General features: G+C 33.2%; 3 protein-coding genes across 3 annotated transcripts; 2 read left to right on the forward strand and 1 right to left on the reverse strand.

The window, feature by feature from the left end:
• The first annotated feature begins 2,091 nt into the window (after window positions 1–2,091).
• LOC133284234 (3-ketoacyl-CoA synthase 7) lies at window positions 2,092–3,462 on the forward strand. Its single transcript, XM_061481231.1, has one exon. The coding sequence runs from the start codon at window positions 2,092–2,094 to the stop codon at window positions 3,460–3,462; it is 1,371 nt and encodes a 456-aa protein (XP_061337215.1).
• A 770-nt stretch (window positions 3,463–4,232) lies between these two features.
• LOC133284225 (pentatricopeptide repeat-containing protein At1g10910, chloroplastic) lies at window positions 4,233–9,119 on the reverse strand. Its single transcript, XM_061481221.1, has 10 exons — window positions 8,888–9,119; window positions 8,721–8,805; window positions 8,379–8,642; window positions 7,779–8,081; window positions 7,386–7,490; window positions 7,058–7,157; window positions 5,903–6,222; window positions 5,246–5,422; window positions 5,037–5,165; window positions 4,233–4,659 (listed from the first exon to the last, which is right to left on the reverse strand). Exons 1-10 carry the CDS (start codon window positions 9,085–9,087, stop codon window positions 4,441–4,443), a joined length of 1,902 nt encoding a protein of 633 aa, XP_061337205.1. The 5' UTR covers window positions 9,088–9,119; the 3' UTR covers window positions 4,233–4,440.
• Window positions 9,120–10,734: 1,615 nt separating this feature from the next.
• On the forward strand, window positions 10,735–13,918 carry LOC133284219 (RNA demethylase ALKBH9B-like). The gene is made up of 6 exons (XM_061481216.1): window positions 10,735–10,851; window positions 11,224–11,721; window positions 12,661–12,746; window positions 12,822–13,132; window positions 13,294–13,365; window positions 13,446–13,918. Exons 1-6 carry the CDS (start codon window positions 10,740–10,742, stop codon window positions 13,678–13,680), a joined length of 1,314 nt encoding a protein of 437 aa, XP_061337200.1. The 5' UTR covers window positions 10,735–10,739; the 3' UTR covers window positions 13,681–13,918.
• Window positions 13,919–14,503: the final 585 nt, after the last annotated feature.

Here is a 14,503-nt window from a genome sequence, read left to right on the forward strand (position 1 = left end):
TTGTCTATTTCTTGTTCAGTTATGATTTTGCTCACCTCCTTCATACTGTTGTAGTGATATATTAGACTCTGCGTTTACAGAACTCGTTTGGATGATTTTTTTGCTTCTTCAAAAGCTGTTTTTTTCAAGAAAAAAAAAAGCACTTCTCACTTTAAGTTCGTTTAGATGTCTGCTTTTAAAAAATTAGAAGTCACAAAAAAAGTCAAAAATATTTTACCTATTTTTTTTTTTGTCTACTTTTGCCTATCACTCTTCAAAACTATTAGATCAGAATTTCAATAGGAGAGAGAAATAAAAATGTAGTTGAAATTCTGATCTAACAGTGTTTAAGGGTGGTAGGCAAAGGTAGCCAGAAAAAATGATAGGTAGAATAACCTATCCCTTTCTATATTTCAAAATTAAAAAAATACGTTTTTGTGAACCTTATTAGGTATACCCAAGGTAACTCTGCAGCCTCAGTTAAAACACAAAAGAAAAGAGAGAAATTGTTTCACCTTTTATTTGTTGCCATGTTACTCTAAAGAATAAAATGAAGAAAATTACAAAATTTAAGAAGCCAATTCTAATCGGTGTGCTCTTAATCAAAGAAAATATAATATGATTGTGGTATAATATTAGTCCATCAGCAAAAATAATCAAGGAATCCTTCCTTTTCAAGATGTTGTTGGTTATTTTTTTTAGGGAAATGCATTTGTCATGTTACATGACAAATGAATAGTTGTTATCTTAAGAATGAATGACAAATCAAATCATAAACCCTAACAAGATGGATTTGTTGCTTTTAGTTTAAGTGGAGACACTTTATATAGTCATTCAAATTCATACTCGAAAAATCGAAATATATAAAATTGTATTAACTATGTATAAAATATGAAATTCGAAATATATAAGTTAGAAGTTAACAAAGTTCTCATTATTTTGCCATTTTACTTTAATATTTATTTCATACTTATACTTAAAAAAATTAATTTATAGTAAATTGATTGAAAACATAAAATTGCAAGCATGTGACTAATCTAGCAGTTCCTGAAGTGGCAATAGCACAAGGGAAAATCACATTACCCACAATAAAACATGACATTCTTTTTGTTTCTCCTCTTACATTCTCCTTGTACTTTACTAAAAAAGAAGAAGTTGCTATTTAAGAGCGAGGAAGAAAGATACCGAGAGGAATATGCAAAACATATATAGATTACTTACAAGATTAAAATGCACTTAATATTTAAACAGTTTACATGAACTAATTAGCAATAGATGTGATGGCAAGACGCAACACCAGAAATTTTTGATAAATGTCTTTACAGTTGTACACAAAAAACTTAATACCCAAACAACCTCAAGATTTTAAATGAATTCTCTTAACATGACTCTTTTATATTGTAAACCAAACAGGTTCCAAATTTCCTAGTTGCTACAAATACTTGGTAAGAACTGAAAGTTGTTCATACGGTTATTTCACACAAACTTTGTGACCACCACGTATTGGGTTAAATTTCCCAATAGAATGAATTTATTTAGAGGGAAAAGAGGAGAACAACAACACCAGGCAATGCCGATGTTCGGGTGCCGTTAGAGAAATATAAAATCTTAAACTTAAGCTGATGGATGAGGCTACTTTAATAGTTTTTATATATCTCAACATGTCTTTACTTATGATTTTGAACTTTTAGATGAGATGATTGTATATTATGGTATGAGAGCCTTCGTGATAACAACATCACGAGTTCGATCATCACTATCTCACTTTATAGTGAAATTAAATCAGCACAAGATAGAATAAAAAAAAAATAGGCCATTGTAATATTCACATTTCAAGTCTAAAAGGCTTTTGTGTAAAAGGAAGGATGTGTTAAGAAATATAAAAGCCACTTTTAAGTGAAGTGAGATGATTGTTTATCACTTGCAAATGCAAATTTTGTTTTTGGTTTTGCGAAATTTGGGTTACACAAAGGGTATAGCACTTTGCATGAGAAAGAGAGAGAGCAGTTGCATTTCAAAACTTCTTTCTTACTTGCACCAAAATGAGCTCGTTCTTTACATTTAAACTAATAAATCAAATCCAAAGTTCAAATGGTTCAGTTTAAGCTTATTATGACAATGAAAACTCTTTTATCCAAATATTTTTCTTTCTCTGAACTATTTGTCGTATCTGAAGGCTCAATCTCTGTAGCACAATTCTTAGCAGCCCTAGCATTAATTCTCATATCACTTTGCTTTTGTTTCAGATTCAGCAGTGTCTACCTTCTTGACTATGTTTGTTATTTGCCTCCTGATAATTTGCGGGTCCCTTACTCCCATTTCATTGAACACTTTGTATTATGCAACTTTGACCAAGAAACCATAGACTTTGAATTGAAAGTATTGGAAAGATCAGGCATTGGAGTTGAGGCTTGCATGCCAGAATCAGTTCATGAGGTGCCACCAGATGGTTCTTTGAAACATGCACAAGCAGAAATTGAATTGGTTCTTTTCACTATTGTCAAGGAACTTCTTTCCAAACACAATGTGCATCCTAAAAGCATTGACATCCTTGTGTCAAATTGTAGCCTATTCTGTCCTACACCTTCCATTACATCAATGATCATTAACAAGTTTGGATTCCGAAGCAACATAAAGAGTGTAAGCTTAAGTGGAATGGGTTGCAGTGCTGGATTGTTGTCAATAAGCTTAGCCAAAGATCTTCTGAGAGTTCACAAAAACTCATTGGCATTAGTTCTAAGCATGGAGGCTGTAGCTCCAAATGGCTATATAGGTAATGCCAAGTCCAAGCTTATTTCCAATGCATTGTTTAGGATGGGTGGAGCAGCCATTTTACTATCTAACAGAAAACAAGATAAGAGAATGGCCAAGTACAAGCTTCAGCATCTTGTGAGAACCCACATGGGATCAAATGACAAAGCATACGAGTCTGTTTATCAGGAACCTGATGAAAATGAGATTGTGGGTGTTTCCCTGTCAAGAGCACTTCTAAATGTTGCTGCTTCAGCTTTGAGGACTAATATAACAGACTTAGGTCCTCTTGTATTGCCATATTCTGAACAGATACGTTATGGGTGGTCAGTGATTTGCAGGAAAATATGGTTAATGGGGAATAAGGAAATCTATGTGCCAAATTTCAGGAAGGCTTTTGAGCATTTCTGCATACATGCAGGTGGTAAGTCAGTAATAGATGCTATAGAGGAAAGTCTCAAGCTGCAGAAGGAAGATGGAGAAGCCTCAAGGATGGCATTATACAGATTTGGCAACACTTCATCTTCTTCTGTGTGGTATGAGCTATTATATTTGGAGGCAAAAGGAAGAGTAAAGAAAGGAGACAGGGTTTGGCAAATTGCCTTTGGAAGTGGATTCAAGTGTAACAGTGCTGTCTGGAAATGCCTTCATGATATTGATCCAAATGTAAGGAATGCATGGTCAGATAGAATCCATTTGTATCCAGTTGAGATACCTGTATTTGACTGTTGAACTTGTTGTAGGTTCATGAAGCATTAGCAGCTCTACAGTTAAATATCACATTTTCTCTGTTTTTTTCCTGTAAAATAACTTCTCCAAAAGTTTGTGGGATATAAATTACAAAATAATTTTAACTTTATGTCTGCTTTATACATATCATTTAAATCATGGGTTTTATTAATATGTGCCTCAAAGTTGATGTCAAAGAATAAAAAATAGAAACTGTTAAATAGAAAGTATAGTTATCTAATGTCTTAAAGAAATTTAAAAGTATTTGATATTTTGTTCTTATAATTAATTATTAAAGATTGATAAATACTATTTTTAATTCATAACATGCCTTGGAGCGTAAATGAACAAAAGCTCTGGGTATTCATTCTAGTTAAACATCGTCTTCTTCAAAATTCTATATATTAATTTCATGAAAATTAGGCACTTCATAATTTTATTATAATTTGTTTTCCCCTTGTATGTCTTGCTAACATTATCAACCTTTTCATTATTACAAGCTCCTTTCTATGTCTAACATAACAGCAGACGTCGCAAGGAAAATATGAATTACCGTTTGTAATAGAGGTACCACCAGCCAACGCATATTAACTGGTATCTTTTTTTCCCTTTCCTTTTTTTTTTTTTTTTTGCTGTGGTTTTTTTCTACTTGTTAATGCGGGAAAAGATTAGGACATGATGATTAACAGTCATAAACATTTTAAGGAGAACGTTTCGCTTTGCAAGACAAGACAGGTTATTGACCAGAAATCATAAAATTGAAGGATCAATTATAACTTTTCGACAATATACATTTGCATCTGTTTATATACACTGGTCAATCCACAACATTAGAATTTAGGTGTATACACGTTGTTGACAACAACTCAACTGAAAAATTTAAGGAAAAAAATGCAATGTAGGATGCAGGGTACCATATAGAGCTTGAAGACCAAGGAGCATCAAAATTATCAGCACAAATGCAAGAAAGGTTATCTAGCATTATCGCATCAACTTTAGTGCTTTTGACTTGACTTGTTGCTTGGACAAAACCTCAGCAATGAGCTGCCGACCAAATAAGTGTGAATTCTTGAGGATAAGATTCCTTGTTGATGAATCAACCATGTAACCTTGACCTGGCATCCATTGCAGTAAGTGTAGAAGCAAGTCCTTCTTTTCAGGCTGACCTAAATAGCGTGATACAGCCATCTCAAATAAATCCTGCACAAGAAGAAAAAAAGGAATATGATTAGTTCTGGAGCAAAAAGTTGAAACAAACCCGAACCCTAGCTCCCATTTTTTTGAAAATCTTTGATCCTGGACTCAGTTGGTCACAAATTAAATCAATTGTTCTAATTTAAAACTAGTTTTATTCAAATTTAATCCATTTAACCAAGATTAACAAAAGAAATTTCAAACTTTTATAAAGCAATTAAGTTTAATTATGGGTTTTTGCATTGCAATGACATGATATTTGGTTGTAGAAGTTTATTAGTGTGGGTGTGGCTGTGAAAATAAATAAATAAAGAAAATTAAGCCATGAATTACTTGTCATTCTAATAACAGTATTCGAATTGATATACTACCGAGCTTAATACCTGATCAATCTTGTAGCCACAATTATGAAGGGCCTTCATAACATCATTTATCAAGTTGATGTTACCCGACTTCATAAATGCACTTGCAAATTTTTTTATGGCAGGACGAGAAATAAATGTTGCATTATCCTGAACAGAATAAGATTCATCAGAAAAACTGCAGTGCTGTGAGAAAATTAAGATTTATGTAATCCTAAATCTTGGAATACCTTGACTACTACATATGCATCTTTCAAAAGCTTTCCTGCTAGGAGAATGCGCAGAATCTTCTCATGAAGTTCCTTGCACATTGTTCTCTTGCTATATTTCAACATATTGTAAACAGAAAATGCCTCAGAATGAGCATTTACCTGACCTAAGTGGAATATTAAAGAGGAACAGAGCTCCTACAAAGAGAGGAAGGTATTAGAAATTTTTATTTTCTCACTCAACTGATAACAGATGGAAAACAATTGCGGTAGATTTATTAAATGAAGCATTTTCAGCTTATTTTAATCAGGCAAGTGCAACTTCGCATTCAGAATCCTTTTCCTTCTCCCTATCATTCTTTTATGGGTCATTCGTTTTATTTTCAAGAAAGCAGTCTTTTACAACGGGTAAGACTGTAAGAGGCTCAATTGTATAATAAGAAAATCAATAATATCTTTGTAGGCAAAAAGAAAATAAAAGAATAATTTTTTTTTCCCAAATTACAAGTTACAGAATATATAATTGTAGAAAGCAGAAACATACACAAGGTTCTATGCTATGAGAATCCCCTACAAGGTTGCAAACATATGTGGGCCTGCAGCCACATACTGAAGAAGACAATTTCAATTGTTCAAGGGACTTCATACTAGGATCAGTACATTGATAAAACAACATACCTCCACCGGTTGATAGCCTTTACTATGCATGTCCTCCATGGTTCGATAAGCTAGTAGATACATTTTTTCACTACAGAAATATTTTATTAGAATATGGAAGGTATGGTAATCAGGACTGATTGCCAATTCATCCATCCTTTTTAGTGTTTCCATCACACTTTCCATTTCACCTGCTCTGCAGAAAGCACAGAGCATTGTATTCAATATAACCAAGTCATATTTGTTAAAGGTAGTTTCAAAATTCTTGGCCAGCTGCTTTGCCTCCCCAAAAAGCTTGGCTCGGCAAAATGCTGATATCATGATACTGTGAGCATAGCCATCTGCATGTGAACCATATCTGTAAGTTACTACCATGTGAAAGATCTCAGCTTGGAGAGTTACTAAAACTAATACTTAGTACTAGTACGATAAAGAAAAACAGAAAGCTCAGTCAAGAATAATGAAGTTCTATATTATCAGTACCAAGAACAGAGGTTCCAGCAGAACTTCAAAAAAATGGAATAATAGGAACAAATATACAAACAGGAAGAATAACTTGTGAACATATTTCCAGAAGTCTTATTGAACTCCTCCATTGCATGTAAGGCTGTTGAAGACCAGCTCTTTTAAAAGCTTATGATGATAAGTGGAGGCCCAAGCATGGTTTTATGTCTCTAACAGGCTCCCTCAACAAGAGCATTTGGCTTTAAGTATGGACAATGCACAAACCCATTTTACCTTGTGTGAAAATTCAACTTAATTATGAACAATATGGGTGGCAAGGGTTGAAACCCTAGCCAACTGGTCATATAGAGGTTTTGAAACTATGTCGAGGATCAGTTTTACTAAAAGCTTTAGGTGTTAAATGAAGACCCAAGAGTGGTTCTATAGCTCTACTCTAAAAGAAGCAAAAAAAATCCATCAAAAATACTCGACCACCAATAAAAGCTGAAGGATAAAGGAATTGAATTTTCTTGTTCATTGCATCACAATGAAAAAGATGAACTGGGTAACCAAAACAAATATATGGCTGATGAAAATTATTATTTGGTACTGTATGTTGTTTTGGTTCCTGAAAATCCACGGGACTGGTCAATGCCTTCAGAACAACCACATATTTATATTCGACGATTAATACATTATTTTCATTGAAGAAAATTCCAAAATAAAACCTACCAGATCTGACATGGTTTTTCATCATATCATCAAAAATTATTTTGGCTTCGTGCATTTGTCCTGCCTTAGCAAGGCCATCCATGAGCACACAGTATGGCATCTGAAATAAATTCAAACTAATCAAATAAAGCATTCAAAAGAGAAGACACGGAAAAAACAGAAAGGTTAAAAGAAGGATATAGAAATCATGATATGAAAAAAATAAAATTGGGCATCAATAAAGAATAAATAATGCTAATAATATGTATAAAATGATTTTGTAATGTTTCAGAGTTCAGACACAAATAAAGCAAACAGCCTTTCCTTGTTTTTTAAAGGTTTCTATTACCTCATCTTCAGCATAGCCCAAAGCTTTCAGTTCGGCTAATAATTCTCTTGACTTCTCAAACAAACCTCCCCTAACATATACCTTCAGTAAGGTTGTTAAAAAGACCTGCATTTTTTTTTAGTATTAGCTTGAATGAAATTTAGTAAACGCTTGCTCTTCAATAAAATATTATAAAGCAACAAATAGGAAGCATACAAATGATTTTGCATTTCAATGAGACAAAAAAGAAGAGAAGCATCAATTTGGCTCAAAATCTAATATCCATATAAGTGTCATAGACCAAATAAATTTCATCCTATGAGTGTTAATATGTCCTATTCTTGTAGACCAAACAAGAATCACGAGATTGAAAAAGATGAGTATACATAAGTTTTACGATCAAGGAAAACAAACCTTGTTAGGTACTAACCCTTCAGATTTCATATCTTGAATTAACGTATCAGCTTTATTGTAGTTTCCACATGCTGAATAAGCATTGAGCAAAGAGCTATAGTGATAAACATTAGGCGAGTGACCTTCATCCTTCATCTGCTTAAAAAAGTTTTCTGCTTCTTCCCATTTGCTATTGGAAGCACACACAGCCAGAATTGCCCCATAAATTACACCATCCATCTGAGTTTTATCACGTTGCAATTCCTGAATTAGCTCTAGCGCCTTAGGATATCCATCTTTTATTTTATTGCAACCTGCAAGAAGCTAAGGATGAGAACAACAAAAATTAGACAGCAAGGAATACTTAAATCCTATTATAGTGGTGTATATTTAGTTGTGCATGCCAAAAGAATAAACACCAATGTTTTAGGCGGAAAATCAAGCAGAGAATATCAAAAGATTTGGTGGTTGATAGTGCCCTCTTTTTAAAAGTTGAAGCTTCAAGCATGAAAAATTAATATAAGAAGGAATACCATATGTTCTTGTATTTAGAGAGAGAGAGAGACAGAAACATAGACAGATGCAACGAAAGTCTGTCTTTTAAGATTCAGAATGACATACCGTGCTATAGGTAACAACATCGGGGACAAGACCATCTTCTTTCATCCGCTGAAACATTTTTATGGCTATATCGAACTTGCCTTTCTTAATTAGACAACCAAGAACAGAATTACATATATAGACATTGTTTTTAGCTGATTCATCTTGAATGCTATCGTATAGTTGTAGCATCTTAGCAGCATCAAGTTTATTTGCCATGAACCTCATATAATGGGAATAAGATGAGGCATTAAGCTTGTTGCTTTCTTGCATCCATAAAAATAGCTGCAAATGCAATTATCGTAAAAAAATAAAAAATAAAAAAAAGTTACGAAAAACGATGAGCAAGTAAAGATTGCTAACCTGAGAGACATGGTGAAATCTGTTTGAATTTCCAAAGTGGCGCAAAGTTGCATTTAGGTCTTTAACTGTCAACATTTCTCCTAACCTGATAATTATTAATTATACAGAGTGAATAATAATGTTGCATTTGAAAATGAATGATATAGAAAGAACGAAGGAAGAAAAACCTTGAAAGAGTTGAAGGCAAATCAGAAGCATGGTGAAGTTCAAGTGTGGCTGCTTTTCTTGCGTTTCGAAGTTTGATGGTTAGAGTGTGAGGTAACAACTCCGTAGAGGAGGTTCTTGTTGACGCAGAAGATGAAATTGAGATTGGTGGTGATTGCCGAAACGCCATACCAAATGCAACTACCGATGATGATATCTCCATTTTTTCAGAGCACGAGTGACGCGCGCGTCTCACTCTCACTCTCGCTCTCGCTCGCAGTGCCCCGTTACAGTCACAGACACTGCTTTTGGATTCATTGGGCTATATCTTCATTGTTCACGGCCCATTTTTATTTTTAAGGCCCAGTAGTTAACATTCATTGAGTTTTGTTGGACGGATATAATAAGAACTGGTCTCTTAAATCATTTTCTCCAGCTATTTAAATTTATGAAAACATGTTACATTTAATGCATGTTTGAGGAAAAAAGTATTTTTTTTAAATTGAAAAATCTTCTAAACTAGATAAAGGTTTTTAAAAAAAATTTAATTTTATTGTTTTTTGAAAATTGAAAGAATAAATTTGAAAAAGTTTCTTAAAAAATTTATATCATGAAAGCGTTTTTTTTTTTCCCCTTAACTAAGTTAACTTATTTAAACTCGCCCAATATGAAATAAAAAGTCCTACAAACTGGCATTAACAAATTTAATCATCTATTATTGAGAAAGTGAAGGAGAAAGAATGCAAAAACAAACTAAAACTAAAAAAATGGATTTGTTGGTTGGTGGAAAACGATAAGTTGGTACCTTTCTTTTGTTCCAAGTCAAGCATTTTCGATAGTAATAATTGAGTATTTTTTTTAATTAAAATATTTGTTCTTTTATTAAATGTTAATATTTTATTTAATAAAAATACCAAGAAACCAAGATGAAATCTAAAAAAATAAATATTCTTAATTTTTAATATGTTTTAATAATTTAATGAATTTTTATTTAATTTCCACTAAATAATTTAGGTATGGTTGGTTAAAAAGAAGGGTTTTCGTTTTATCCTTTAACATAACACAACAAACTTTCCTACACTCACAACATTTTGTGGGGCCCACACTTTTTCAAACAAAAAATTAAATAAAAAATTAAGGCACGCAAAACGAATCTCTATAACATTACACATTCATTTTTCCTACAACATAACTCTTATAAAACCCTAAAAATAATCTTTAAGGGGGCGTTTGTTATTGAGTTTATTTTCGATTTCCCGGGAAAGCACGTTTAGATAAATACCAAATCCATGTTTGGTAGAGCAAAAAAGAAAAAATTCCAGACACCAAACGTTTCGGGGAAAATCAAGTTATGTGCAATTTGTTGCACAGTATCCAAAAGTAAAATGTCACAAATTGGATGGAATGTTTTGTTGTCCGGGAAACTAGAGATTGAGGTGTCAATTAATGGACAAAATTAACCTTTAAAAAAGCAGTAAACAGATTGGTACAATTTAAAGTGGGGTTATTTTTTTTAAAATAACCTCACTTTCCCACTAATATTTCACAACCAACCAAACACACACTTAGTAAAGTAAATCATAAAATCCCGAGAAAATTTTAATATACCAAACATCTTTTACTAACATTCCAGACTAAATATATTTTATACTACATTTCAGTAATAATTATTTCGCGGATTTAAAAATATTTCTCCTCTGCCAAACGGCCACTGAGAGTGTGTTTCGGTTTTGAAGTAGAAGAAACTGAAGCAAACACATTAAATATTCCCGTCCGTGGACGTAGACTTTTAAAGTGAAGTCAGTCAACCTCGTTTTTGTTTATGTTTATGTTTCTGTTTCTTTTTCTGTTTCTCTTGTGAGACAAGGAATGCGCATGGAGATGTTGAGCTCATTGAAAAAGGAGGAGATATTGGACCTTCTCACTGATGGTTTTTGCCATCATTGCGAGTCTCTTCTCCACTCTCGAATTCAAAGCCTTCGCAAAAGTAACTAAATTTATTCTCTCTCTCTCTTTCCTCTATCTAATTCTTGAGGCCTTTTTTTTTTTTTTCTTCTCAAATCCTGGCTTTTAGATTTCACACATGAGAATATTTAGGGATGTATTCAATTAAGATTTCAAAGGATTGTTTTTGAGTAAAAAAATTAATTTGTATTCAATTAGGATTTTTAAGTAATCTAAAAAAGTCATGTGATTAAGATATTTTTTTTTTTTTTTATAGAGGATCCAAATTAATGTCATTCTCACAATCTCACCCTAGACATATGTGTTTTCAAATTAATAATGAATATCATAGCATATGCATCCCAATATATTGGTTCTTTTTGGCCATTAATTTATCAAGTGCTTTGGAATGTAGGAAAGATGGATGAAACTTTATATTCTGATGAAGGCTTCGAATCTTTTAGAGATGCAGAAGACATGCCTGTGAATGGTAATGCTTCAAACCCAGATTCTTTGACTAGAAGTCTGAGAAATCAACTAGATAGACCAAGGAACTCTTCACAAAGACATGATTCTGATTTATCCATGAGGGATAACAAATCCACTTTTGATTATTTACCTAAATATTTGGAGAGCTGCAAACAATCTGATTCTGATTTGTTGTTAAATGATGGAATTGGTGGTGGTTCTTCATCTGAAAATGGGTTATCAGAGGACCAAAAGGAGTGTATCAGATATTCTCAAGTTCATAGTAAAAAGGACTTTTCCTGCATTGACAGGGTAAATGGAAGAGAAATAAATGTGCTCCAGGGGCTTGAACTTCACACTGGGGTTTTCAATTCTTTGGAGCAGAACAAAATCGTTGAGTGTATATACAGATTAGAATGGAGGGGAAAACAAGGGAAACTTAGAGGTATATGTGGAGCTTTCTATTCTTTTTTGATTCTTCAATTTAGTGATTCGGTCTTTTGATTTATTCTTGAACTTTTGCATATACCTTTTTTTTCTTTTTATTTTTTTTCATATTTTATATTTATACACATGTTTGTTGCACTTTTTAAGTTCAAGCTTGATATGGTAATAAAATTAGAATTAATACTGATAGGAACCATTTGGTCTTGGAAGTTATGAAATGTGGAAATAAACGTGTGCAGCGTTATTGTTCCTATAATATGTGTGCTTGTTTATATGCAGTGACAATGGGTCGGTTTTGGAAAACTTGCAAGTGGCAAATGCTAATTGTATATGAGGGAGAATGTGTAATACTAGTAGCAGTTCTTCCACTTTCTTGCCATGAATGAACGATACTGCATTTGTTATTTTTTGTTGAACATAATAGATGACTTCATTTCTCAGAGTGTTACAATGAAAATTAGTTAGGGAATACAGCAACCAATGTTTTTTTCCTTCACGACTTTGCTATATTTGCAAATTGTCTGGTTCTGAATTCATGTGGTCCATAACCTTACACATTACAATCTCTTTTAGCATGTTCTTCTCAAGAGCATGGCAATGATGCCACTCATTGTTTTTGGGATTGGATACTATCATTTAGCATATCTAAAAGTATACTTTAAACACTAGTACATGTACCAAAACAGTTCCTCTCTACCAGTGTAGAAATGTCTGGGTCCTATATATGACATTGGATGAATAGGGCATAGAAACCTGAACCAATTTGTCAGTTTAGCTGTGCATAATTAAATTGAGTTCAATCAATCTCTTTAAACTATTTGCTTTTTGTGCTAGATTAAATTTATGAAATGTCAAAAAATCAATGACCATAATGTCTCTCTGCCATTTGTTCTATGAAAACCTGATTCTTACATCTACTGGCCTTTCCTGTTTACAGAACGTACTTATTCAGAACCAAAAAAGTGGATGCGTGGTAAAGGACGTGTGACAATACAATTTGGCTGCTGTTACAATTATGCAGTGGTATGGTGTAATTTACTTCTTCTTTTTTCATTCTTATTTGATATTTTAGTTATATATTTTTGCAAATTCTTTCAGGACAAAAATGGCAACCCTCCAGGCATACTTAGAGATGAAGAGGTTGATCCATTACCACCTCTGTTCAAGCAAATGATAAAGAGGATGGTTAGGTGGAATATAGTTCCTTCCACATGCATTCCTGATAGTTGCATTGTGAACATATATGATGAAGGGGACTGCATTCCTCCTCATATTGACCACCACGATTTTGTGAGACCATTTTTTACTGTATCATTCTTGAATGAGTGTAGAATATTATTAGGTTCAAATTTGCAAGTTGTTGCTCCAGGGGAGTTTTCAGGGCCAGCTTCCATTCCTTTGCCTATCGGGTAACCTTTTGTTCCTCTTGTCTTCTCTTCTGATAAAAAATTACCCTTTTTTTTTTTTTTCCTAGATTTGTGTTTCTGGTCAAATAATGTGGTTTTTTGATCATGTTTATTGCCTATTTATTTGTTATCTAGACATTCTAATGATCATTTTGTTCATGCAGGTCTGTGTTCGTCTTGAATGGCAATGGAGCTAATGTTGCTAAACATTGTATTCCATCTGTTAAGTCAAAAAGGTGCTTTTTGATCTAGCAAACATTGTATTACATTCTTTCTATTTTACTGCATAGTTTTCTTAAATATTTGACTTTTACAGGATTTCGATTACCTTTAGAAAGATGGATGAGAGCAAGTTGCCATACAAGTTTTCACCATATCCTGATCTAGTTGGAATCAAGCCATTTATCATTTCACCTCCAAACAAACCAGTTATAGGGTGTGGCAAAGTTGGGAACTTAAAATTTCAACAGAGGTCTCACATAGCTGAATCTGAATCTGAATCTGATACTGTATCAAAGGCCGGAAAAGAAATAGTTTGGAGTGGGAGATGAATTTCTTCCTCCCTATGTTGGTTAAGGAAAATTTATAAATTTCAAAGCAATAAGTGGATTGGTCCAATGGGCAAGGGGTTTGAATAATTTGCACTGAGGTCATAGATTTAAACTTCAGTGCTATCATTGTGTAAAAAAATGTAAATAAGGGAAGGAAAGATGAGATTTGTATTTCACATTACTTGGTTGCATTTGTGTTAGAGTAATATTTGCAATGTTTCCACTACTTTGTTATGAACTTGACTCGTGAATTGAATTGAATTTTTTTTTTCCTTAACTTCGCATCCAATCAAAGTTGTTCATGGTTGAAGAATTAGATGCTGTTTACCCAAAAAAAAAAGAAAAAGGATTAGATTATATGTGCGGTTTTTGTACTGTACATGATAAATATAGGATTGCAAATAATATCAAGTAAATACACAGATAATATCGTCTTAGCCATAGTTTTGCTTCCAACATGTCTCGTGGTTTGGACTTTTAACCAAATCTATTTGAAAGTATAATTTGTCCCAATGTTTGGCATGCTTTCATACCAACTCCGCTCCTAACTAGGGCTGTAAATGGGCTAGGTTGGTCCAGCCCAGCCTACAGCTCGGCTTACATTAAATTTGGTTTGGCTCGACCTTTCAGAAAAATAGAGTAGGCTTAGGCTTTTAAAAAAGTTTTTTTAACAAATAGGCCGTAGGCCAATTTTGTCAAGCCTGGCCCAAAGCCTTGTAGGCTAGTCTATTTAATTTATTAAAAATAAAATAATAAAATAATATTTATTTTATGTGGCATGGCAAAGTACCAATACCAACCCTTATTTTTAGATAAATGACAT

This window comes from Gastrolobium bilobum, unplaced genomic scaffold (assembly GCF_033153095.1).
Source record: "Gastrolobium bilobum isolate Gb01-03AN ecotype WA unplaced genomic scaffold, APGP_CSIRO_Gbil_v1 utg19911, whole genome shotgun sequence".
Classification (NCBI taxonomy): Eukaryota; Viridiplantae; Streptophyta; class Magnoliopsida; order Fabales; family Fabaceae; genus Gastrolobium; species Gastrolobium bilobum.

Bases quoted from the DNA above. Each gene is read 5' to 3' on its own strand.
- LOC133284234 (XM_061481231.1), top strand. From the start codon at position 2,092: ATGACAATGAAAACTCTTTTATCCAAATATTTTTCTTTCTCTGAACTA.
- LOC133284225 (XM_061481221.1), bottom strand. From the start codon at position 9,087: ATGGAGATATCATCATCGGTAGTTGCATTTGGTATGGCGTTTCGGCAA. The intron at 8,082-8,378 runs GTATGTCATTCT...TCTCATCCTTAG, and splicing joins ATGTTGTTACCTATAGCACG to CTTCTTGCAGGTTGCAATAA. The intron at 7,158-7,385 runs GTAATAGAAACC...AATTTATTTCAG, and splicing joins TGGGCTATGCTGAAGATGAG to ATGCCATACTGTGTGCTCAT.
- LOC133284219 (XM_061481216.1), top strand. From the start codon at position 10,740: ATGGAGATGTTGAGCTCATTGAAAAAGGAGGAGATATTGGACCTTCTC. The intron at 10,852-11,223 runs GTAACTAAATTT...TTTGGAATGTAG, and splicing joins AATTCAAAGCCTTCGCAAAA to GAAAGATGGATGAAACTTTA. The intron at 12,747-12,821 runs GTATGGTGTAAT...AAATTCTTTCAG, and splicing joins GCTGTTACAATTATGCAGTG to GACAAAAATGGCAACCCTCC.